At 49.1% G+C, this 24,038-nt stretch overlaps 1 protein-coding gene across 1 annotated transcript in view; it reads left to right on the plus strand.

The window, feature by feature from the left end:
* The window catches only part of TRRAP (transformation/transcription domain associated protein), an 885,394-nt gene that overhangs the window by 178,864 nt on the left and 682,492 nt on the right, over positions 1–24,038 (plus strand). Inside the window, exons 24-25 of the mRNA XM_078664902.1 lie at positions 19,783–20,000; positions 22,049–22,246. Of these exons, the coding sequence (XP_078521028.1) occupies positions 19,783–20,000; positions 22,049–22,246 (416 nt within the window). The remainder of the gene's footprint in view (positions 1–19,782; positions 20,001–22,048; positions 22,247–24,038) is intronic.

Here is a 24,038-nt window from a genome sequence, read left to right on the forward strand (position 1 = left end):
ATTCCATAATGTGCTGTAACTTAGGTAGATTAATTTCCTGTAACCTATACAGCTACATATTATTTTGTTATCACAAGTCTTTTTTTAAATACATTCTACATGGCCTTGCATTACCCAACACAAAGATTTGTTTAGGTGATCCTTTCAGTCTTATCCCTATTGGTCCTTGGTTCCTGATGCATTGCACTCACCTCTTACCAAGCTAACCCTCACTCAGCAGCTTGGTGTGAGAAGTTGGCCTGATGTGCAGTGCTCACTATTCTAGTGATCACTATATATCAGTCCAAACAACCCTTATTGATGATTGGTTGTAAGTCAACCTTATAGACCAGCTATCCTAGTAGCATGGATACGAGCAGTCTAAGGCTAAGACTCTAGAGGGCGTGTTAAGCCAGCTGTTTTACCATCACATTACCCCTTGAACACCCAGTGAAAGGACACCACACAAGTGTTATGAAAATAAACAATGTATTTATTAGAATCACAACAACCCTGTACTCTTTATGAGGACAGGGTGCTTAGCACACAACAAAACTCTTACGAAAATACTTTTAAGTTAGCACGTTACACAAATGCCCGAGGGGCACGAAAAACCATATACGCTAAAAGTGGAATGCGAATTACTAGCAGGTAAGTAACAGTTCTAATAGGCTTTGGAATCGCTAGGACTGGACTAGGGAATCGTTAGATTACTACTAGGAGGCCCAGGGGACTCGGGTGCAGAGTGTGCACTCTCACGCGGGATGCGGGACAAAGTCTATGGAAGCTAGAATTCACAAAGTTAGTGTTCACGGGCGAACCCGACCTGGTAGGGAGAAAATGACAGTGGATCCTGACCCTTGGATAGTGAGGCTATGCTGGGACACCGGAGTGCCGAAGTTACCTAGCCCAGGGGCTGCAGCTGCATAGGTCTGAAAAGACGTCGGGGATCTCGTTGCCGGACCAGGAGCCTGGAAGGAAGAAGTTGCTGGCAGGCGACCAGTGAAGGAAAGTTCGATGGATCCAAGCCTGGATCAAGGAAGAAGAAAACCTGAAAGCAGAGGGGACCAAGTTCTTGAATCACTAGCCAGTGATTAAGTGGGCACCAGGATGGCACCGGGCGAAGTCACCGCAGTCAGGTGAGTGGGCGCTGCTGGGCTCTGCCGTCTCTCGGACCAGGAGGCGTTGTCGGCGACCAGGATGGAGGTGCGAGCTGTCCCACGAAGGATGAAGTCGTTGGCGTCGAAGTTACCCAGGATTGGGCAACAAGCCTTGGCTAATTCAAGCCCACGCGGTGGACTCAAAATGGCGTCTTGAGTGGACCAGGAGGGTCCGGGGTGCTCCTCTTCTGGAAGGGAGCAAGGGCCAGTCTGGAGCAACCAGACTAGCAGCAGAAATGTCGTCGGGCGTCGTCAGGAAGGCCACAAGCCAACGGGCTAGTAGCCAAACAACGCGGTGAGCAGCGGAAAGCAGAAGGGCCCCACGCAGATCGTGGAGATGCTGGGGGGCTGCTCTTCGGTGCTGGAGCTGCTCAGGGTGGGGGCTTCTCGGACCCCAAAGCACTCACCAGGAATTCACTCGGCGGGCTTGCTGGAAAGAAGTCGTGCAGTCTTGCAGATGGCCGGTCCCTTGAGGTCTCGTCGCACCCACGGTTCTCAGCTGGGCTGTAGAGGTGGGTAGAGGTCAGAGGTGCCAGGGGAGCCGGTTCTCGTCGAGCTGGGCAGTCGGATTCCGGAGGAGGGACTTGCAGCAGACCGCAGTGTTCTTAGATGGTGCCTGCGGATGCAGGGTGACTACTCCTTAGTCACAAGGGAGAAATCTTAGGAAGAAGTCTTGAGTTCCTTTCGTGGAAAGTAGTTTCAGGATTCAAAGATGATCTGATTTGGAAGGGGGCCAGTCTCTACCTTTATCCTGTAAAAAGGGGCTGGCACGCGACTAAGTCCTGCCCTATGGGTGGGACTAGGAGGGGGGTGGTTACACCCACTTCCTTGGCGGGCTTTTCCCCAGCACAGGGTCTGGAGTGACCCTGGAACTGGTTCCAGCCAGCCTATGCACAGTGAGCACCGGGGTGCCACGTGCAGTCACCTTCCTCTAAAGCCCTGCCTACCTACAATACACAAAACCCTGTCTGGGACGGTGCTGGCACCGCCCCTGGCAGGAAACCCTTTGTCCTTATCTCCTGCTCTGGGAGGACTCCCAGCAGCAGGAGGGCAGACTTGTGTCTCGGTGGCAGCATCCATTTTGTGGATGCTAAGGCTCTGTCTGACTTTTAACCGGGTTATAGGTTACAGGCATGTCGTGTCCCTCTAGAAGGGTGGAATGCTAACCCCGTCGCCAGAATTGGCGAGGGGTTAGTATTCCAATTCGTATGACACCTTACTCGACATGTTTTGATAAAGCGATACCAGAGTTGGCACATAACCGCGAGGATTATAATGCACTTAAGAGTATATGGTATGCGATATCATGGAAACGGCTAAGGGATGGATCCCGAAAGCCGCAGACAGGCTCAGCTCATGCTAGAGCACCATCTCACACGATTCCAAGCACTCTGCCTTCAGGATTGTTAAGGCCTGCTATAGGAGTGACTGATAGGAGATCTGTGTGTCCATTTTTAGGGTTAGATATAGGTATACTATATCTAAAGCAAAGGGTGAGTACACCACCTTGCCCCAGCTGTCGTGCAGCCAGTTGTGTCAGTTTTAGTTAGCCAATCCAGGGGTGGCATAATACATGCTTCAGCCCCTGGGAGACTTCTGGGTGCACCTCAGCCCTGGGTACAGGGACTTGGAGAGGGCCCAGTGCCAATTCAGTACCTGAGTACAATTTGGATAGAGAGAACAGCTAGGCTGTGGGTCTGATTAGCAGGCCCACAGCCAGGGAAAGTCGTAAACCAGTGCAGCAAAAAGCAAAAATCTGGGTGATCATAGGATTGCAGACCCTACTCTCCTACATGACCCCCCCCCAAACTTTGGGACAATAAGCTAACCTTGACCAGGTGAGTCTTCTTGCTCTAAGTGGAAATACCTGGAGAGCCCATCAGCATTGCTGTGATCAGTCCCAGGTCTATGCTCCACTGTAAAATCCATCCCCTGTAGGGAAATGGACCACCTAAGCAGTTTGGGGTTTTCACCCTTCATCTGATTTAGCCACAAGAGGGGCTTATGGTCTGTCTGAATGGTGAAGTGAGTGCCAAACAAGTAGGCCCTCAGCTTCTTCAGGGCCCAGACCACAGCAAAGGCCTCCCTCTCAATAGCTGACCAATTTTTCTCTCTGGGTGTCAACCTCCTACTAATGAAAGCAATAGGCTGATCATTACCATCAAAATTCAGTTGAGACAGAACAGCTCCCACACCCAACTCAGAAGCATCTGTTTGGACAATGAATGGCTTGGAGTAATCTGGACTCTTGAGGATAGGTGCTGTGCACATGGCCTGCTTTAGGTCATTGAATGCTTTCTGACAGCTTGCTGTCCACTGAACTTTCTTTGGCATCTTCTTGCTTGTCAGGTCATTAAGGGGGGTCACTATGGACCCATAATTTCTGACAAACTTCCTATAGTACCCAGTCAGGCCCAAGAAAGCTCGAACCTGAGTCTGGGTGATTGGAGGAGTCCAGTCCTTGATGGCCTGTATCTTACTCTCCAGTGGCTGAACCTGGCCTCCACCTACAAGGTGGCCCAGGTATACAACCTGTGACTGCCCTATCTGGCACTTTGTGGCCTTGATAGTGAGGCCTGCCTTTTGCAGGGCCTCTAACACTTTCCTCAGGTGGACCAGGTGATCCTCCCAGGTGGAGCTAAAGACAGCAATATCGTCAAGATAAGCTGCACAGAAGTCATCCAGCCCAGTGAGGACTTGATTCACCAACCTTTGGAAGGTGGCAGGTGCATTTTTCAGTCCAAAGGGCATTACCACAAATTGATAATGCCCTCCAGGGGTAGAAAATGCTGTTTTAGGTTTGGCTTCCTCAGCTAACCTGATTTGCCAATACCCAGCTGTCAAATCAAATGTGCTTAAGAAGTTGGCAGAAGCCAATCTATCTATAAGCTCATCTGCTCTTGGTATTGGGTGGGCATCAGTCTTAGTGACTGCATTGAGGCCTCTGTAGTCTACGCAAAACCTCATCTCTCTCTTACCACCCTGGGTGTGAGGCTTTGGCACTAGAACTACTGGGCTAGCCCAAGGGCTATCTGAGGGCTCAATGACTCCCAGTTCCAACATTTTCTGCACTTCAGTTTTGATGCAGTCTCTAACATGATCAGGCTGTCTGTAGATTTTACTCTTGACAGGCAGACTGTCTCCAGTGTCAACATCATGGGTACACCAATCAGTTTGGCTGGGTGTCAGAGAGAACATATGTCGAAAGGATTGCAGAACTTGCCTGCAATCCTGTTGCTGATGTTCAGTGAGGCTGCCACAAAAGACAACACCATCAACTGACCCATCATCAGGATTCTGAGTGAGCAGGTCTGGGAGAGGGTCACTCTCTTCCTCCTGTCCCTCATCTGTGGCCATGAGCAAGCTCATGTCCTTCCTGTCAACATATGCCTTGAGCCTGTTAACATGGAGCACTCTGAGAGGGCTCCTGGGAGTTCCAAGGTCCACCAAGTAGGTAACCTCTCCCTTTTGCTCAATGATGGTGTGGGGCCCAGACCATTTGTCTTTCAGAGCTGCTGGGGCCACTGGCTCCAGCACCCACACCTTCTGTCCTGGCTGGTACACAGTCAGTACAGCCTTTTGGTCATGCCAAGCTTTTTGAAGTTCCTGGCTGGCCTCAAGGTTTTTAGATGCCTTCTCCATATACTCAGCCATCCTGGAGCGGAGACCAAGTACATAGTCCACTATGTTGGTTGCAGGCTTTTTGAGAGGTCTCTCCCATCCTTCCTTCACCAAACACAGGGGTCCTCTTACAGGATGCCCATACAGAAGCTCGAAAGGGCTGTAGCCAACCCCCTTCTGTGGGACCTCTCTGTAAGCAAACAAGAGGCAGGGGATCAGGACATCCCATCTTCTCCTAAGAGTTTCAGGTAGTCCATGAATCATCCCTTTCAGGGTCCTGTTGAATCTCTCAACAAGCCCATTGCATTGTGGATGATAGGGTGTGGTGAACTTGTAGTTCACACCACACTCTTTCCACATGGCAGTCAGATATCCTGACATGAAGTTTGTACCTCTGTCAGAAACGACCTCCTTAGGGAAACCCACTCTGGAGAACACTCCAACTAGGGCTCTTGCCACTACAGGGGCTGTAGTGGTCCTAAGGGGAATAGCCTCAGGATACCTGGTGGCATGGTCCACCACCACCAGTATAAACTTGTGTCCTGATGCTGTCTGGGGTTCCATTGGACCAACAATGTCAATCCCCACTCTTTCAAAGGGAACCCCCACCACAGGTAGTGGTATGAGGGGGGCCTTTGTTGTGCCACCTGACTTACCACTGGCTTGGCAAGTGACACCTGAGCGACAAAACTCCTTGGTATTCTCATTCATATGGGGCCAGTGAAAGTGTGAGACAAGCCTGTCCCAAGTCTTTGTCTGACCTAAATGACCTGCAAGGGGAATCTCATGGGCCAAGGTGAGAAGGAAACCTCTCAGAGACAAGGGGATGACCAGCCTCCTGGTTGCACCAGGCTTGGGGTCTCTTGACTCAGAGTACAGGAGTCCATCTTCCCAGTATACCCTGTGGGCACCTGTGGCATTCCCTGCAGCCTCAGCAGCAGCCTGCTGTCGGAGGGGTTCAAGGGAAGGGCAGCTCAACTGTTCCTTCCCCAGGTCTGCTCTGGAGGGTCCCCCTGAGCCCAGAAACTCAACTTGATCAAGTTCAAGCTCTTTAGGCTCAGTTTCCCTCAGCTCTTCTAGATCAGCCTCCTCAGAGACTTGATCCTCAACCTGGGGCAAGGGGGAAGGCAAAGCCTTACCCTTACTGCTCTTCTTCTTGGGAGGTGTCTGGTCCATAGTTTCAGGATCCAGCACCGGTTCAGTGGGGCATCTTCTGGCCTGTGACCTAGTCACAGCAAGCACATGTGCTGGCAAGCCTAACATCTCCATGTGAGTCCTCTGCTCCACTTCTGACCATTGTGATGACTCCAAATCATTGCCCAACAAACAATCAACTGGGAGGTCTGAACTGACTACAACTTTCTTTTGTCCCTTCACTCCACCCCAGGAGAAAGCTACAATTGCCACACTATGACTAGTAGTGACATTGCTGGCATTGGTCACCAGGAAATCAGTACCTGGCATGATCTGTCCAGGGTCCACAAAGTTAGGTGTCACCATGGTGACACTGGCACAAGTGTCCCTATAGGCCTGAGCCATCTTGCCATTAATCAAAGGTGTCTGCCTGTATTTGCCCAAAGTATTGGGACTTATTTCAGGGGACATATCCATATCCCCTGTACAGACAAGGACAGCCTGAGTGAGTGTGCCAACTAAGTTGTCAGACCCCTCAGTACCCAAGGTTAACCCAACTAATGCCTTGGGAGTGACACTACCACTACTGACTGTACTAGGGGGTGCAGTTGCTTTAGGAGCTGTAGTGGCAGGAGTTTGTCCTCCTCCTCTTTTGGTGCACTCACTAAACCAGTGAGATTTACTTTTGCAGTACTGGCACCACCTTTTTGACTGGCCTTCTTGAGTCTTCTTTTTCTGGGAAGCCTGACCCCCACCCTCTTTGGTTTGTTGGGGACCTGGTGAAGACTTCTGGTCATTTTGCTCATTCTTAACATTACCCTTCTGGTCTGCTTTCTTCTGACCACCCTGGTTCTGGTTCTGGTTCTGCTTGATCCTTGTCCTGACCCATTTGTCTGCCTTCTTTCCCAATTCTTGGGGAGAGGTCAGATCTGAATCAACAAGGTGCTGGTGCAGCAACTGGTTCTGACAATTGTTCAAAATTTGTTCTCTCATCATTAGATTATACAATCCTGTGTAATCTGTAACCTTGCTACCCAGCAACCAGCCCTCCAAAGCCTTAGTGGCACAATCCACAAAATCAGACCAGTCCTGAGACTGAGTTTTCTGGGTGTCTCTGAACAGCAACCTGTACTGCTCAGTGGTTAAACCAAACCCATCAACCAGTGTATTCTTCAGGACCTGGTAATTGTTAGCATCCTCCACTCTTGTAGTGAGGAGCTTATCTCTACCTTTACCATCAAAGGAGAGCCACAGTATAGCTGCCCACTGACTCTGGGGAATGTTCTGCACAGTGCAGGCCCTCTCCAGAGCAGCCATCCATTTCTGGATGTCATCCCCTTGCTTAAAGGGGGGCACTATTTTAGTCAGGTGTTTAGTATCTAAACCCTTCTCTCTATCTCTTGGGAGATTGCTGCCACCAGTGGGAGCTAACCCACTCATCTGCTGCTCTCTTGCCAGGGCAAGCTTCTCTTTGGCCAGGGCAATTTCTTCCCTTTCAATCCTCAGTTCAGCTTGTCTCATCCTAGCTTCATGCTCCCTTCTCTGAGGGGAAGTAAATCTCCTCTGTGGAGGATTCCTTCTCCCCTGAGAAGAGGCATTAGAGTGCAGAGATCTATTGGAGTCCCTAGAAAGAGATCTATCTCTCCTAACTCCAAGGTTAGGCCCACTTCGGGTTAGTACTGGGGGTCCCCCAGATCCTAGCCCAAGTAAGTCTAAGTTGGCCCTGGTTAGCCTTCTGACTACCTCAAGACCTTTGTCTACCTCATCCCCAGAGAGTTCCTCTTGATCCTCCTCCTCAACTGCAGTAGCAATGTTGGGGAGATCTGGATCCCCAGAGGTTCCCTCCAAGGCTGGCATGTTCTCATGTAACTGAGAAAGCTTTCTGGCATCATATGTCTCTAAGAGACCTATCAGAAAGGGAATGGTGGGGTTAGACCCCTGCTTCAGTTTTCTGGAGACACAGATCTGTCTCATCTCCTGGAAACTGAGAGCTGCATATCTTGAAGTGACCTGTGGAGGGTCAACACTGACCAGGGGAGTCTCAGTAGAATCTCCCTGGGTAGACATGCTTTTCTAGTGAGGTGTAAGTGGTGCACTTACCTACACTATATGTTTGCCTACTGATCCCTTGCTAGAGTTGTAGTTTAGGGTGTGCTAGGCCCTAGGAGCTACAACAGCTGGTTCAGTAGAACTCAGAGTATTCTAAGCTAAGTTATATGTACCTTTAGTACTTATGTGATCTTTCACAAGATATTCTTAGGGCATGTGTGGTAAAACAACAGCAAGCTCAAATCCCAACCGCTGCTCACCAATGTGAGAAGTTGGCCTGATGTGCAGTGCTCACTATTCTAGTGATCACTATATATCAGTCCAAACAACCCTTATTGATGATTGGTTGTAAGTCAACCTTATAGACCAGCTATCCTAGTAGCATGGATACGAGCAGTCTAAGGCTAAGACTCTAGAGGGCGTGTTAAGCCAGCTGTTTTACCATCACATTACCCCTTGAACACCCAGTGAAAGGACACCACACAAGTGTTATGAAAATAAACAATGTATTTATTAGAATCACAACAACCCTGTACTCTTTATGAGGACAGGGTGCTTAGCACACAACAAAACTCTTACGAAAATACTTTTAAGTTAGCACGTTACACAAATGCCCGAGGGGCACGAAAAACCATATACGCTAAAAGTGGAATGCGAATTACTAGCAGGTAAGTAACAGTTCTAATAGGCTTTGGAATCGCTAGGACTGGACTAGGGAATCGTTAGATTACTACTAGGAGGCCCAGGGGACTCGGGTGCAGAGTGTGCACTCTCACGCGGGATGCGGGACAAAGTCTATGGAAGCTAGAATTCACAAAGTTAGTGTTCACGGGCGAACCCGACCTGGTAGGGAGAAAATGACAGTGGATCCTGACCCTTGGATAGTGAGGCTATGCTGGGACACCGGAGTGCCGAAGTTACCTAGCCCAGGGGCTGCAGCTGCATAGGTCTGAAAAGACGTCGGGGATCTCGTTGCCGGACCAGGAGCCTGGAAGGAAGAAGTTGCTGGCAGGCGACCAGTGAAGGAAAGTTCGATGGATCCAAGCCTGGATCAAGGAAGAAGAAAACCTGAAAGCAGAGGGGACCAAGTTCTTGAATCACTAGCCAGTGATTAAGTGGGCACCAGGATGGCACCGGGCGAAGTCACCGCAGTCAGGTGAGTGGGCGCTGCTGGGCTCTGCCGTCTCTCGGACCAGGAGGCGTTGTCGGCGACCAGGATGGAGGTGCGAGCTGTCCCACGAAGGTTGAAGTCGTTGGCGTCGAAGTTACCCAGGATTGGGCAACAAGCCTTGGCTAATTCAAGCCCACGCGGTGGACTCAAAATGGCGTCTTGAGTGGACCAGGAGGGTCCGGGGTGCTCCTCTTCTGGAAGGGAGCAAGGGCCAGTCTGGAGCAACCAGACTAGCAGCAGAAATGTCGTCGGGCGTCGTCAGGAAGGCCACAAGCCAACGGGCTAGTAGCCAAACAACGCGGTGAGCAGCGGAAAGCAGAAGGGCCCCACGCAGATCGTGGAGATGCTGGGGGGCTGCTCTTCGGTGCTGGAGCTGCTCAGGGTGGGGGCTTCTCGGACCCCAAAGCACTCACCAGGAATTCACTCGGCGGGCTTGCTGGAAAGAAGTCGTGCAGTCTTGCAGATGGCCGGTCCCTTGAGGTCTCGTCGCACCCACGGTTCTCAGCTGGGCTGTAGAGGTGGGTAGAGGTCCGAGGTGCCAGGGGAGCCGGTTCTCGTCGAGCTGGGCAGTCGGATTCCGGAGGAGGGACTTGCAGCAGACCGCAGTGTTCTTAGATGGTGCCTGCGGATGCAGGGTGACTACTCCTTAGTCACAAGGGAGAAATCTTAGGAAGAAGTCTTGAGTTCCTTTCGTGGAAAGTAGTTTCAGGATTCAAAGATGATCTGATTTGGAAGGGGGCCAGTCTCTACCTTTATCCTGTAAAAAGGGGCTGGCACGCGACTAAGTCCTGCCCTATGGGTGGGACTAGGAGGGGGGTGGTTACACCCACTTCCTTGGCGGGCTTTTCCCCAGCACAGGGTCTGGAGTGACCCTGGAACTGGTTCCAGCCAGCCTATGCACAGTGAGCACCGGGGTGCCACGTGCAGTCACCTTCCTCTAAAGCCCTGCCTACCTACAATACACAAAACCCTGTCTGGGACGGTGCTGGCACCGCCCCTGGCAGGAAACCCTTTGTCCTTATCTCCTGCTCTGGGAGGACTCCCAGCAGCAGGAGGGCAGACTTGTGTCTCGGTGGCAGCATCCATTTTGTGGATGCTAAGGCTCTGTCTGACTTTTAACCGGGTTATAGGTTACAGGCATGTCGTGTCCCTCTAGAAGGGTGGAATGCTAACCCCGTCGCCAGAATTGGCGAGGGGTTAGTATTCCAATTCGTATGACACCTTACTCGACATGTTTTGATAAAGCGATACCAGAGTTGGCACATAACCGCGAGGATTATAATGCACTTAAGAGTATATGGTATGCGATATCATGGAAACGGCTAAGGGATGGATCCCGAAAGCCGCAGACAGGCTCAGCTCATGCTAGAGCACCATCTCACACGATTCCAAGCACTCTGCCTTCAGGATTGTTAAGGCCTGCTATAGGAGTGACTGATAGGAGATCTGTGTGTCCATTTTTAGGGTTAGATATAGGTATACTATATCTAAAGCAAAGGGTGAGTACACCACCTTGCCCCAGCTGTCGTGCAGCCAGTTGTGTCAGTTTTAGTTAGCCAATCCAGGGGTGGCATAATACATGCTTCAGCCCCTGGGAGACTTCTGGGTGCACCTCAGCCCTGGGTACAGGGACTTGGAGAGGGCCCAGTGCCAATTCAGTACCTGAGTACAATTTGGATAGAGAGAACAGCTAGGCTGTGGGTCTGATTAGCAGGCCCACAGCCAGGGAAAGTCGTAAACCAGTGCAGCAAAAAGCAAAAATCTGGGTGATCATAGGATTGCAGACCCTACTCTCCTACACTTGGGTACAGTGAAATAAACCAGAACTGCACAGAAAAGTATGATTTTCTACTGTCCCAACTGGAGTGCTGAAGTGCGTGTGATTTCAGTAGCAGCTAGTGTCAGATGTAAACAAATTGCCTCATCCGAGGCAGCACAGCTTTACAATCAGCCTTAAGCACTGGAAGCGTTTATATTCACTAATGATTAGAGCCCAAAATAACAAATAAAAAGTTTCTCAGATGATCATGACCTCCAAAAATGCTTAGACCTATTTGATTCTAAAAGTCTAGCACAAAAATCTACATTCAGATCAGAATTTACAGGCTTGTGAAGTTTTCTAGACTATTGAAGTTTAAATAAGTGATCTGCAATTCAAGTAGATTTAACTTAATTGCATTCACTGGCTGTTCACGGTCCATTGTCCTGGCTTGAAAAACGTTCATCTCGAAACATGAGAGGTACAGCTCCAAGCAAAGGTTTAGTTGATCGGTACAAAGGCTTACTCGAAGAACAATTCTAGCACACCTGAAGCACATTTGAGTGAAATCCAGTTTCTAGTTCCATTTATGCTCCTTACATTAATGTCAAACACACCTTTCAAAGTAAATTATAAACTGAAAGAACATGGCATTTTATTCTGCCCAATCAGACAAACTCGTCTGAAGTCTGCCAAAGGTATGATATCCAGGAGTGTCCAGGCCCTTCTGAAGCCTGTATAGCAGCACCGAAAACCTGTGCCACAAACTTTGTTTCTCTTATTTAAGATGGAGGACCTGCATTTCACCTCCAAGATCACGGCCACCTGTTCCAAAAAGCTGCTTGCGCATTACCTTTCTTTCCCACCCCTATTTTCAAGCCCCTCCCCCGTTTGCTTTTCTCTTATGCTCCATGTAAGAAAGTGGCTCTATATATACTGGACCTAAGTAAGGGACAGTGTGTATAGAGTCCCCAGTCTCCAGAGGTATGGCAGAGGTTAAAGTTAGATATAACCTTACTCTACAAAGTGGTCGCTTGGTCGAGCAGTAAGGCAGTATCAGAGGACAGTGTAAAGCATTTGTTGTACACACCCAGTCAGCAAATGGTCTCACACTCAAGAACTGAACTCTAAGCCAATTGTTTTATATCAAAAGATATAGTTGTTTTATTTTAGAACCAACACGGTATCAAAATATACTTTCTCAGAATGAGTGACTTTAGTTAAATACTTTTCAAAGAGGCAATAGACTTACAGTTGTTGCAATAGGCAACACAATTTCAAACACAATATAACATTGAGCTCAATGGGAATTTCTAGTAAAATGCAATTGATTGTTATATAGATTACTTTTCTAACCACAGGTCTGGATCCAGATTCAGTCCCGGGAGATCTACCAAACCTCTGGGGACTGTGGACTCTGTGCACACTGTACCTTACTTTGGTCCAGTATATACAGAGCCACTTTCTTACAATGTGTGTCATTTGTTGATCATTGTGTGTATATTTGCAAATGTCTTGCGCTCCTCTGTGTTAAGCCTAAGGCTGCTCGACCACACTACCCCACTTTGGGATTGCATAGTAAGCCCCTGCCCACTCATAAGGGAATAGTCATCTTCCTACTGTGTTCTTCTTGGGAAACATTCCTTGCAGACATCTGCAAATCTGTTACATGGTCAACACCACCCTCGTTCTCCAAACACTACACTGTGGCTAACAAGGTCCATCAACCATATTTAATTGGCCAGATAGTATTAAAAACCTTGTTCCTGACATCTGCTTCATCTGTTCGCTAGGGGCACCTTACAGGAGACGGTGCTTTAAGATCTATGTAGGACATGCAGTCACATTTTCTACGAATGGAAACATTACATACCTTTAGTGTAGTACTGTAAAGTTCGAGGCATGTGGGCTGCTAAATTCATATCTATTGCATAGATCGCCGCCTAGTGTTGGGTCCGGATGATTGCACATTGTTGTCCTGGAAGAGTCTTCGAAGTATCACGAGATAGGTGGCTCCTCCCCTGGACTACAGTGCGCATGGGCATCGACTCCATCCCCAGATTGTTTTTTTCCGCCATTGGGTTCGGATGTGATTTCGACGTCTCCGTGTCGGAATCGAAAGACTTTCTTCTTTAAGGCCAAAAGGTCTTCGTTACCTGCGTCGGTATTGTTTGCGTGCGGTCTCGAGCATCATCCGGCTCTTTGAGTCGGAATTCTGCGGAGTCGAGGAACTCTTCGGACATCGAGGCCCTCTCGTCGCAGCAAGACCCCGACGAACTTATCATGGAGCGGAGTCCGTTCAAGTTCTGCCCCGTCTGTGGATCCAAATATCCACATATCGACGTGCATCCAGTCTGTAACAAATGCCTCTCGCCGGACCACAACGAGGACAACTGCATGGCCTGCTCTAAGTTCAGGTCAAAGAAAACGCTCAAGCTTCGGCGCGTGGTGCGCCTTGAGGCCCAGCGAGCGGCTCCGGCACCCGACGACATATTCGACGACCCCGCAGACGAAGGCCGAAGCCATCATCTTCAGATTTCACCACCGTCGACGGAGGTCCAGGCCGATCCCGAAGAACACGTCGAAGGACAGGGCCAAGACCTTGAATACGTCGAGGAGGTAGGGGACGACGAAGAAGTTTATGGGGCCGCGGAAGATAGCTCAGAGGAAGAGCTATGCCCCGAAAGTTACATGACTCAGGCCACGGGTTCGCCACTCGGCCTTACCCACGACCCTGCACCGCTATCCCCGGCCCCGCCTTCTGGCCCGGCCACGGACACACCAGCGGAGCCGCCATTGCGCGTATCGAAACCGAAACCGAAACCTTCGGAATCGACAACACCAAAAATGGCCGACGTCCTACCAAAAACGAAACCGAAACCATCGGATTCGACAACACCTAAAATGGCCGACGTCCCACCAAAAATATCAAAGCCTGCTCCCTCATCGACTCCGTCGCCCTCCGGCCCTCCGAAGTCAAAGAAAACTGTCGAGTCGACAGCGCAGCAGAAGGTGGCCAAGGACCCGTCCTCTAAGAAGGTCGTCCATCACGTCTCGAGCACGGTCGCTCCGGCACGTTCCACTAAGGCTGTTGACACGCCTTCGGACACAGCTGCGGCGCCGACAAGTAAACGCACAGTCGAAGCGAAGTCAACCAAGAGCCACGATCCGAAGGCCGGAGGCACAACGCATCGGCACAAGGATGCCGGATCTGTAGCAACGGCGTCGGCGCCTAAGCCTACAACGTAGCCAAGAGCCGTTGGAGCTGAAGATTCGTCGGCGGCAAACTCGTCGACACCGAGGTCCTCCGACGCTACCGAACATCGGGCGTCGGTTACCAAACCCTCCGCCTCGTTCACAAAACAGGTCACCCTCAAACGTATTCGGGAGAAGACTTTGATGTCAACGGCTCACACGCCGTCGGCTCAGAAACCGGTGGACACACCTGCGAAGACTTCGACCAAGCTTCTCTACACTCTGCCACCTACGGTGGCACCAAAGGCATTTGCACCCAGATCGGTGCCGAAGACCACTGACACGTCAGAACCCTCGACGCAAAGTGGCCGTTTGGATCGACTTCAAGCCTCAGAAGAACAAACTGAGCATTAAATTGATGCCGAAACGGGGAAATTGACCCTCTATAAAAGAAAGATCACTTCCCAACCATTGGAATCCTATGTCATTCCACTAAAAAAGAAAAGGCCGGCACAGGACATTCCTGCCCTTGTTGAACCTATTCAGCCACCACCACGAAGGAGTCCATCACCTTCCCCCAACCAGTCAGGGGGAGAGGATGACGACCAAGATGACCAGTACAATTTCCCAGCTGACAATGACCCTGATGGTCAACAGGGCTCTTATGACGACACTGGTGACCAAGGAGGTCATCAGGTGGTACAGGATCCACAGGGTTTTGGTGCACGTACATCACCAACTGAGGATTCCGCAGCATTTAATGCTTTGATAGAGCGGGCCGCTGCAAATCATGATGTGGACATGCATGCTGACCCGGTGGAGGAAGATTTTTTGTTTGACACTTTCTCTGTCTCAGAAAGAACAGTTAAGACACTTCCTATGCTAAAAGGTGTCCTTAAGCATGCCCCAGAGATCTTTAAGGAACCTACTAGGGCGAGAGTGGTGAATCCTCGTATTGAAAAGAAATACAGACCGGCACCTGGAGACCCGGCATATATTCGGGGACAGTTGCCTCTGGATTCGTTGGTGGTCGCCAATGCCCGCAAGAGGGCAAACTCCCAAACAACGGGTGAAGCTCCTCCCCCAGACAAGGAGTCGAAAGTGCTTGAGGCATCGGGCAAAAAAGTGGCTGCGCAGGCTGCCAATATCTGGCGTATATCAAACACACAGGCACTATTGGCACGATACGATAGGGCGCATTACGACACCCTAGAACAGCTCCTTCAACACCTACCTGATGAGTTTAAGGAGGCAGCCGAAATGCTCATACAAGAGGGAAAGCTCATCTCAAACGCTGCAATAAAGTGTGCACTTGATGTGGCTGATACAGTGGCTAGGGCGATTAACACTAGCGTCATGTTAAGGCGACAAGCATGGCTTCGCATATCAGGATTTAAACCCGACATTCAAACCACAATAATCAACCAGCCCGTTAATCCTGACAGACTGTTTGGCCCAGATGTTGACACCACCCTCGAAAAAATTAAAAAGGACAATGAAACTGCTAAGTCCATGGGGGCGCTTCAGTCTCAACAATTCAGGGGGAGCACTTTTCGTCGCTCAGGAGCACGTGGTGTTACCAGAGGACACTTGGGTCAACAGACACAATTCACGAAAGGTGGTGCACAATCCTCGTACCCCAAGCAGGGTAGAGGGGGTTACAGAGGTAACAGTGCCAAGGGCAGAGGCAGAGGAAACAACAACTCCCGTTCCTCTGCCGCCAACAAACAGTGACTCTCTGTCACTGCCCCCCGACCATCCAACACCTGTCGGGGGGAGACTACAACAGTTCCTGCCAGTCTGGACATCCATCACCACAGACAGGTGGATAAGACAGCTTATCCAGTACGGTTATTGTTTGGAGTTAACATCAACTCCACCCACCATTCCCCCAAGACAACGTCCTATGTCGGCAGAGCACTTGCACTTATTGCAGCAGGAAGTTGTGGTGATGCTGCAAAAAGGCGCAATCCAGCTCGTACCAGTGGAGGAGGAAGGCACAGGGGTTTATTCCCTGTACTTCCTTATCCCAAAAAAGGACGGATCCCTCAGACCCATTCTGGATCTACGCCCCCTCAACCTGTATATACTGTCAGAACACTTTCACATGCTTACACTGCAGCAGATTCTTCCCCTGCTGAACCAAGGGGACTTCCTAGCAACCTTGGACCTCAAGGATGCTTATTTCCACATACCACTCCACCCATCACACAGAAAATACCTCAGGTTCACCATTCAAAACAGGCACTATCAGTTCAAAGTCCTACCCTTCGGAGTGACCACTGCCCCCAGAGTATTTACAAAATGTCTGGCGACAGTTGCGGCACACCTCAGGAGGCAGAACATACATGTCTACCCTTACCTAGACGACTGGCTCGTTCAAGCAAAGTCGGAACAACAGTGCGCCGCGGACATGTCCCACACCATTCACCTCCTTCACAGTCTGGGGTTCTCGCTAAACTACCCAAAGTCGCACCTTCAACCAGCCCATGTGCGGCAGTATCTAGGCGCGACAATAAATACCCTGACTGCTATCGCTCGGCCAAACCCGGTCAGGATCGACAACATTCAGTCGCTGATGCAGAGGTTCAGACCGCAACACTCCCTGCCAGCGAGAGTGTTCATGCAGTTGATAGGCATGATGGCCTCCTGCATCTTCATAGTCCCGCACGCGAGGTTGCACATGCGTCCGCTCCAAGAATGCTTGGCAAATCAGTGGACACAGGCTCAGGGACAACTGACAGACCTAGTGTTGGTGACCGGTCGGGCATACAACTCTCTGCATTGGTGGAATCCACACAACCTTTGCAAGGGACGACCGTTCCAAGAGCCTGTGCCCCAGATTATCCTAACAACGGACGCATCTCTCCAAGGGTGGGGAGCTCATGTGCTCCCCTACACGGTGCAGGGACTGTGGTCAACGCAGCAACAAAAGATGCACATCAACTACCTGGAATTGATGGCAATCTTCATGGCGCTCAAGTCCTTCAAAGTACATCTGTGCAACAAGGTCGTGTTGATCCGGACGGACAACATGACAGCCATGTACTACATCCAAAAGCAGGGAGGCACTCACTCGCCACAGCTGTCTCATCTGGCTCAGGGCATGTGGAAGTGGGCCATTCAGAGGAACATTTTCCTCATGGCAGAACACCTCCCGGGCAAGGACAATCAGATGGCGGATCTGCTCAGCAGATACAGCCATCAAATGCACGAGTGGGAGATACATCCATCAGTACTCCACCCGTACTTCCAGCCCGTACTTCCAGCAGTGGGGTCATCCAGAGATAGACCTGTTTGCCACAAAGGAAAACGCAAAATGCCAAAGCTTTGCCGCCAGGTTCCCTCACCCGGAATCGCAAGGGAATGCGATATGGATGAACTGGTCAGGCAAATTTGCGTACGCTTTTCCCCCAGCCCCTCTCATTCCGCTGGTGGCAAGAAAGCTAAAGCAACACTCGATGACACTCATCCTGGTTGCTCCAACGTGGGCACGCCAACCATGGTACACCACGTTTCTAGAACTTTCCGTGGTACCGCATCAAAGGCTGCATCTCTCCCCAAGCCTCTTGACGCAGAACCATGGCGACATTCAGCATCCAGATCCGCAACAGCTCAACCTGGCGATCTGGCCCCTGAAGTCCTAGAGTTTGGCTACCTCAACCTGCCTCCAGAATGCATGGGGCAGCAAAATGGAAGCGGTTTGTCATTTACTGTACAGAACACAACATCAACCCGCTAGATGCATCCATTCCTAACATCATCTGCTATTTGTTACATCTTTACAAATGCAATCTAGCGTACGCTTCCATTCGGATACACTTATCCGCCATAGCGGCTTATCTCCAGAACAGGCAGCATCTCTCTGTTTTCAGGGTGCCTGCCATTAAAGCCTTCCTGGAGGGACTGAAACGAGTCATTCCTCCAAGGACACCACCAGCTCCAGTGTGGAACCTCAATGTGGTCCTCACTAGGCTGATGGGCCCACCTTTTGAGCCACTGCACTCCTGCCACATTCAGTTTCTAACATGGAAAGTGGCTTTTCTCATTGCTATTACATCGCTCAGACGTGTTAGTGAGCTGCAAGCGCTCACAGTCCAGGAGCCATTCATACAAATTCATTCAAACAGGGTAGTACTACGCACTAACCCCAAATTCCTTCCAAAGGTGGTGTCACAGTTTCATATCAACCAAGCTATTGACTTGCCCGCATTCTTCCAAAACCCACAAACAGTAGCGGAAAGAATGCTTCATACATTGGACGTTAGGAGGGCGTTGATGTACTACATTGACAGAACACAACACTTTAGGAAAACACAACAACTTTGTGTTGCCTTCTCAGCACAGCACAAAGGCAACCCTATTTCCAAGGCAGGAATAGCCAGGTGGATTGTTAAGTGCATTCAAATCTGTTATCAAAAAGCTAAACGTACTTTAACAATACCCCCAAGGGCGCACTCCACACGCAAGTTGGGGGCCTCCATGGCTTTCCTAGGGAACATTCCTTTGGAAGACATTTGTAGAGCAGCCACGTGGTCTACACCGCACACATTTACCAAACATTACTGTGTCGATGTGCATTCCAAACAGCAAGCAGCTGTAGGACAGGCTGTTCTCAAGACACTCTTTCAGACTTCTGCAGCTGGCACGGGCAACCGCCCTTAATGGAGGGACTGCTATGTATTCTATGCAATAGATATGAATTTAGCAGCCCACATGCCTCGAACTGAATATGCTACTTACCAGTATGCATCTGTTCTTGGCATGTAGGGCTGCTAACATTCATATCGCCCGCCCTCCTCCCCGGTGCCCGTAGCGGCTGCAGATACTCTCTTGCATTCAATCCTTAGCATGGACATCCTTTACACTATTTCACTCCATCTCTGCCACTGGCTAAAAACAATCTGGGGATGGAGTCGATGCCCATGCGCACTGTAGTCCAGGGGAGGAGCCACCTATCTCGTGATACTTCGAAGACTCTTCCAGGACAACAATGTGCAATCATCCGGACCCAACACTAGGTGGCGATCTATGCAATAGATATGAATGTTAGCAGCCCTACATGCCAAGAACAGATGCATACTGGTAAGTAGCATATTCATTCATAAACACCCTCCCACCACCCCAGAAGCGAGCAGTTATCTATGATAGAGCTCATCACTTTTTTTAAAAATGGTAATTTATCAAAACATACAGTTGGCCTCTTTTTTTAATGAAAATAAATTATAATGACCAAATACATCATTGTAGGTATATGAAATTGGCTTTTCTAAAGAAACTTCTTAATTTATTTATAGCTTGCACAAGTGCAGGTATTTTGCACACGGGTTGAATTGCTTAGTGATTATTTCAGTAGAAATGGCACTGAAAGCTAACTAAGATTTCTGGTGAAAAACGTTCTATTGTAATTGATTAGAAGCAGTTAATTTGTAGCATCTGTTCTGAACAACAATTCCTAATTTGAATCCTTGCATCCATTTAGTTGTCTGATTTAATTTCATGCTAAATACTTTATGCTGCCAGCTGTTCTTTTCTTTAATGTGATCCCTGGAAACTGTTTTCTATTCTGATGTGAAAGCTATATGATTAGCATTGTGTTTGTGTTGTTTCTGTTAGCAGATCCTCTGTTTAAGTCGAAAGAGCACTTCCATTTAAGAAATCAGTAATGATTTATTGATCTTTTTATGCCAATTACTTATTTGTTTCTCTTCTAGGTCCCTTTCTGCTGCAGTGCTACCAGGTTGGGAGTCAGCCCAGTACTGCCATGTTTCACAGTGAGGAAAATGGCTCTAAAGGCATGGATCCATTGGTGTTAGTTGATGCAATAGCTATATGTATGGCTTATGAGGAGAAGGAACTCTGCAAAATAGGAGAAGTGGCACTTGCTGTAATATTTGATGTGGCCGGTATCATCCTGGGCTCGAAAGAAAGGGTAAATCCAACGTGTTGTGATAGTTAAATTGTATAGAGTGATTTTGAATTGCAAAATGATATTAATGGCCTTCAGATCCCAACCCTACAGCTATTGCCAAAGAGTGTTTGATTGGCAAGGGAAAGTGATTTGTATTACTGTTTGGTAAGATCAAAGCACTGACCTCTGTAGCTTTTAGATTTACCTTCAGTATTTATTTATTTATTTATTTATTTTATTTATTTAAGTAGCTTATACAGCGCACGGCTACCCCAGAAGGGGTGTCCCGGCGCTAAGACAGATGCTCAGGAGTAAAGAAAAGGCTCAAGACAAGCTCAGGACTAAGTACATGACCTGGAGAACAGCCACGTTTTTAGTCTACTGCGAAAGAGGGATTCAGACGGGCAGAACCTGAGGTCAAGTGGGAGGCAGTTCCAGAGTTTGGCAGTCATTACGCTAAACCCTCTGCCACCGATTTTGGATCGTCGGAAACGTGGTACAATTAGAAGACGTAAACTGTTAGATCTCAGCGATCTGACTGATTGAGATATTACCACTCGCTTTTTCAGGTAACCTGGTCCAAGACCGTTAATAGCACGAAAGGCGAGGGTGAGGATCTTGAATTGAATGCGGCTTGCAATAGGAAGCCAGTGTAGTTTTCTGCAGTAGGAAACAACCGACTGTCGATAGGGGATGTTGCCAATCAGTCTTGCCGCCGCATTTTGCACAATCTGAAGACGTTCAATCAGATATTGAGGGGCACCGGCGTACAAGCTGTTGGCGTAATCCAGGTGAGACGTGATGAGGGCCTGGGTGATGGTTCTACGGGCGTCTAAGGGGAGATACGGGAAGATCTTTTTAATCATGCGAAGTTTCGCAAACCAGGCTGAGGTGACCTTGTTAATTTGTGCTTTACAGGAAAGGGAGTCATCAAACTGAAAGCCAAGGTTACGTGCTGATTGAACAGGAGTAGGCGGGGGGTTAAGCACTGTGGGCCACCACAGGCTAGGGGACAACAGAGTTTTCTGGTTAAAAAATAAGACTTCTGTCTTATCGGTGTTGAGCCTAAGGTGGTTGGTAGTCATCCAGGCACAGATATTCTCCAGACATTGGCGGAAGTTGGCGGAAGTTGGCAAAGGCGGAGTCAGAGTGATCTCTGAAAGAAAATACCAGCTGAGTATCGTCAGCGTATGAGATCACTCTGACCCCGCAAGACTCCACCACTCTAGCCAGAGGCGCAAGATAGACATTAAAAAACAGAGGGCTCAGGGCAGAGCCCTGCGGAACACCACAAAGAAGGGGTTTACCCTCTGATCTGAAAGGCCCGAGAACCACCTTCTGAGATCTACCCATAAGGAATGACTCAATCCAGGACAGTGCAGTGCCACCAATTCCAGCCTTCCTCAGATGGTGTACAAGAATCTTATGTGAAACCGTGTCAAAAGAAGGTTTTGTTAAAGAAATTGCGCTCCTTGTGAGAGATTTAATGGAGTAACAGATTTTAGCGAGACTCTGTGCCCTCCTGAGGGCATGCTCACGCTTTTTTTTTTTTTTTTTTTTTTTTACAAATAGGCGGTCAGAGAATGTCCCTATTGGTGCATTATATCTGCCTACTATTGTAGGTGTCTCTTTCTCCCCTATCTCCTTTGGAGATGAACTACCTTTTTCAAGCTCCAAATAAAAGCTTAAAACATTGTATCGTAGACTACTCCGTGCTCCGATGAATTATTAAACTAGTTTCACAAAGGTTTGCAAGATGCAGCAATTTAATGATCATGTACTGAGTCACATGCTGTCAAGTAAGAGAGAACACTGTAAAAGATAAACTTTCTTTCCCTTGAATATGTATTTTTCTGCATTTGGCGAGTTAAGTAACACAAAGGTTCAAAATGGAAAGTGCCGTCTTTGGGCTTGCACATCATAATGGAAGGATGGCTGTTATATGTTAATTTGGACATGGTTTTCAAGAGTGTTGGTCATGCATTTATGTTGAATTAGTAAGTGATAGTCAAACAGTGTGGCTTGGCTGATGCAGTGACTGTTTTCATATGCACTTTTCTTTATTTCAGGCTTGCCAGCTACCTCTGTTTTCCTACATTGTGGAGCGTCTATGTGCCTGCTGTTATGAACAAGCGTGGTATGCTAAATTGGGTGGTGTTGTGTCCATAAAATTTCTGATGGAACGCCTACCACTGATTTGGGTCCTTCAGAATCAGCAAACCTTCCTTAAGGCTCTCCTTTTCGTCATGATGGACCTAACTGGAGAGGTACTCTTAAGTATAAGCTGAATCTAACCAGAACTTTGTTTTTGTAATGACTTGCACTCTGCTGAAGGGTTTTCAGACCATGTTATGGTTAGCAAATTACTGCACCAATTGTATTCCCTAAATGTGCTTAAGATGATTTGAATTACTGTGGTCCAGACTTGTTTGTTCCCCTAGCCCCAGTTAGGCGCCTTTAATACAACAAGTTGCTTAGGTTTTATTGTGTGTTTTTTTGTTTTATTTTGCAATTCTTTGTTGGGAAATCTGAACAAACAATATAACAAGCATTTACAATGCAAAGGTCTCGGCAATGTTAAAGTTAGAGCTATTGGCATTGCTCATGACATTATTTTTATTTATGTTTTGGTTTTTAAAACATATAAATAAATGGCATTATCATTTACAATGCCAATAGCTTAATCGCCCGCAAATGCGAGACCTATTGCCTTTGCACCCACACAGAGCCACACACACACATACAGAGCCACCCACACAGTCATTCACATAGAGCCACCCACACACACACACAGCCACCCACACAGAGCCACCTACACACACACAGAGCCACCCACACACACACAGAGCCACACACACACAGAGCCACACACACAGAGCCACACACACAGAGCCACACACACAGAGCCACACACACAGAGCCACACACACACACAGAGCCACACACACACACAGAGCCACACACACACACAGAGCCACACACACACACAGAGCCACACACACACAGAGCCACACACACACACACACAGAGCCACACACACACACACAGAGCCACACACACACACACAGCCACACACACACACACACACACAGACAGAGCCACAGACAGAGCCACACACACACAGAGCCACACACACAGAGCCACACACACGGAGCCACACACACACAGAGCCACACACACACAGAGCCACACACACACAGAGCCACACACACACAGAGCCACACACACACAGAGCCACACACACACAGAGCCACACAGAGCCACACACACACAGAGCCACACACACACAGAGCCACACACACACAGAGCCACACACACACAGAGCCACACACACACACAGAGCCACACACACACACAGCCACACACACACAGAGCCACACACACACAGAGCCACACACACACACAGCCACACACACACACAGCCACACACACACAGCCACACACACACAGCCACACACACACAGAGCCACACACACACAGAGCCACACACACACACAGCCACACACACACACACAGCCACACACACACACACAGCCACACACACACACAGCCACACACAGCCACACACACACAGCCACACACACACACACACACAGACACACACACACACACACACACACACAGACACACACACACAGACACACAGACACACACACACAGACACACACACACACAGCCACACACACACAGCCACACACAGCCACACACACACAGCCACACACAGCCACACACACACAGCCACACACACACAGCCACACACACACACACACACACACAGCCACACAGACACACACACAGAGCCACACAGACACACACACAGAGCCACACAGACACACACACAGAGCCACACAGACACACACACAGAGCCACACGCACACAGACAGAGCCACACGCACACAGACAGAGCCACACGCACACAGACAGAGCCACACACACACAGACAGAGCCACACACAGACAGAGCCACACACAGACAGAGCCACACACAGACAGAGCCACACACAGACAGAGCCACACGCACACGGACAGAGCCACACGCACACAGACAGAGCCACACAGA

Source organism: Lissotriton helveticus, chromosome 10, assembly GCF_964261635.1.
Source record: "Lissotriton helveticus chromosome 10, aLisHel1.1, whole genome shotgun sequence".
Lineage (NCBI taxonomy): Eukaryota > Metazoa > Chordata > Amphibia > Caudata > Salamandridae > Lissotriton > Lissotriton helveticus.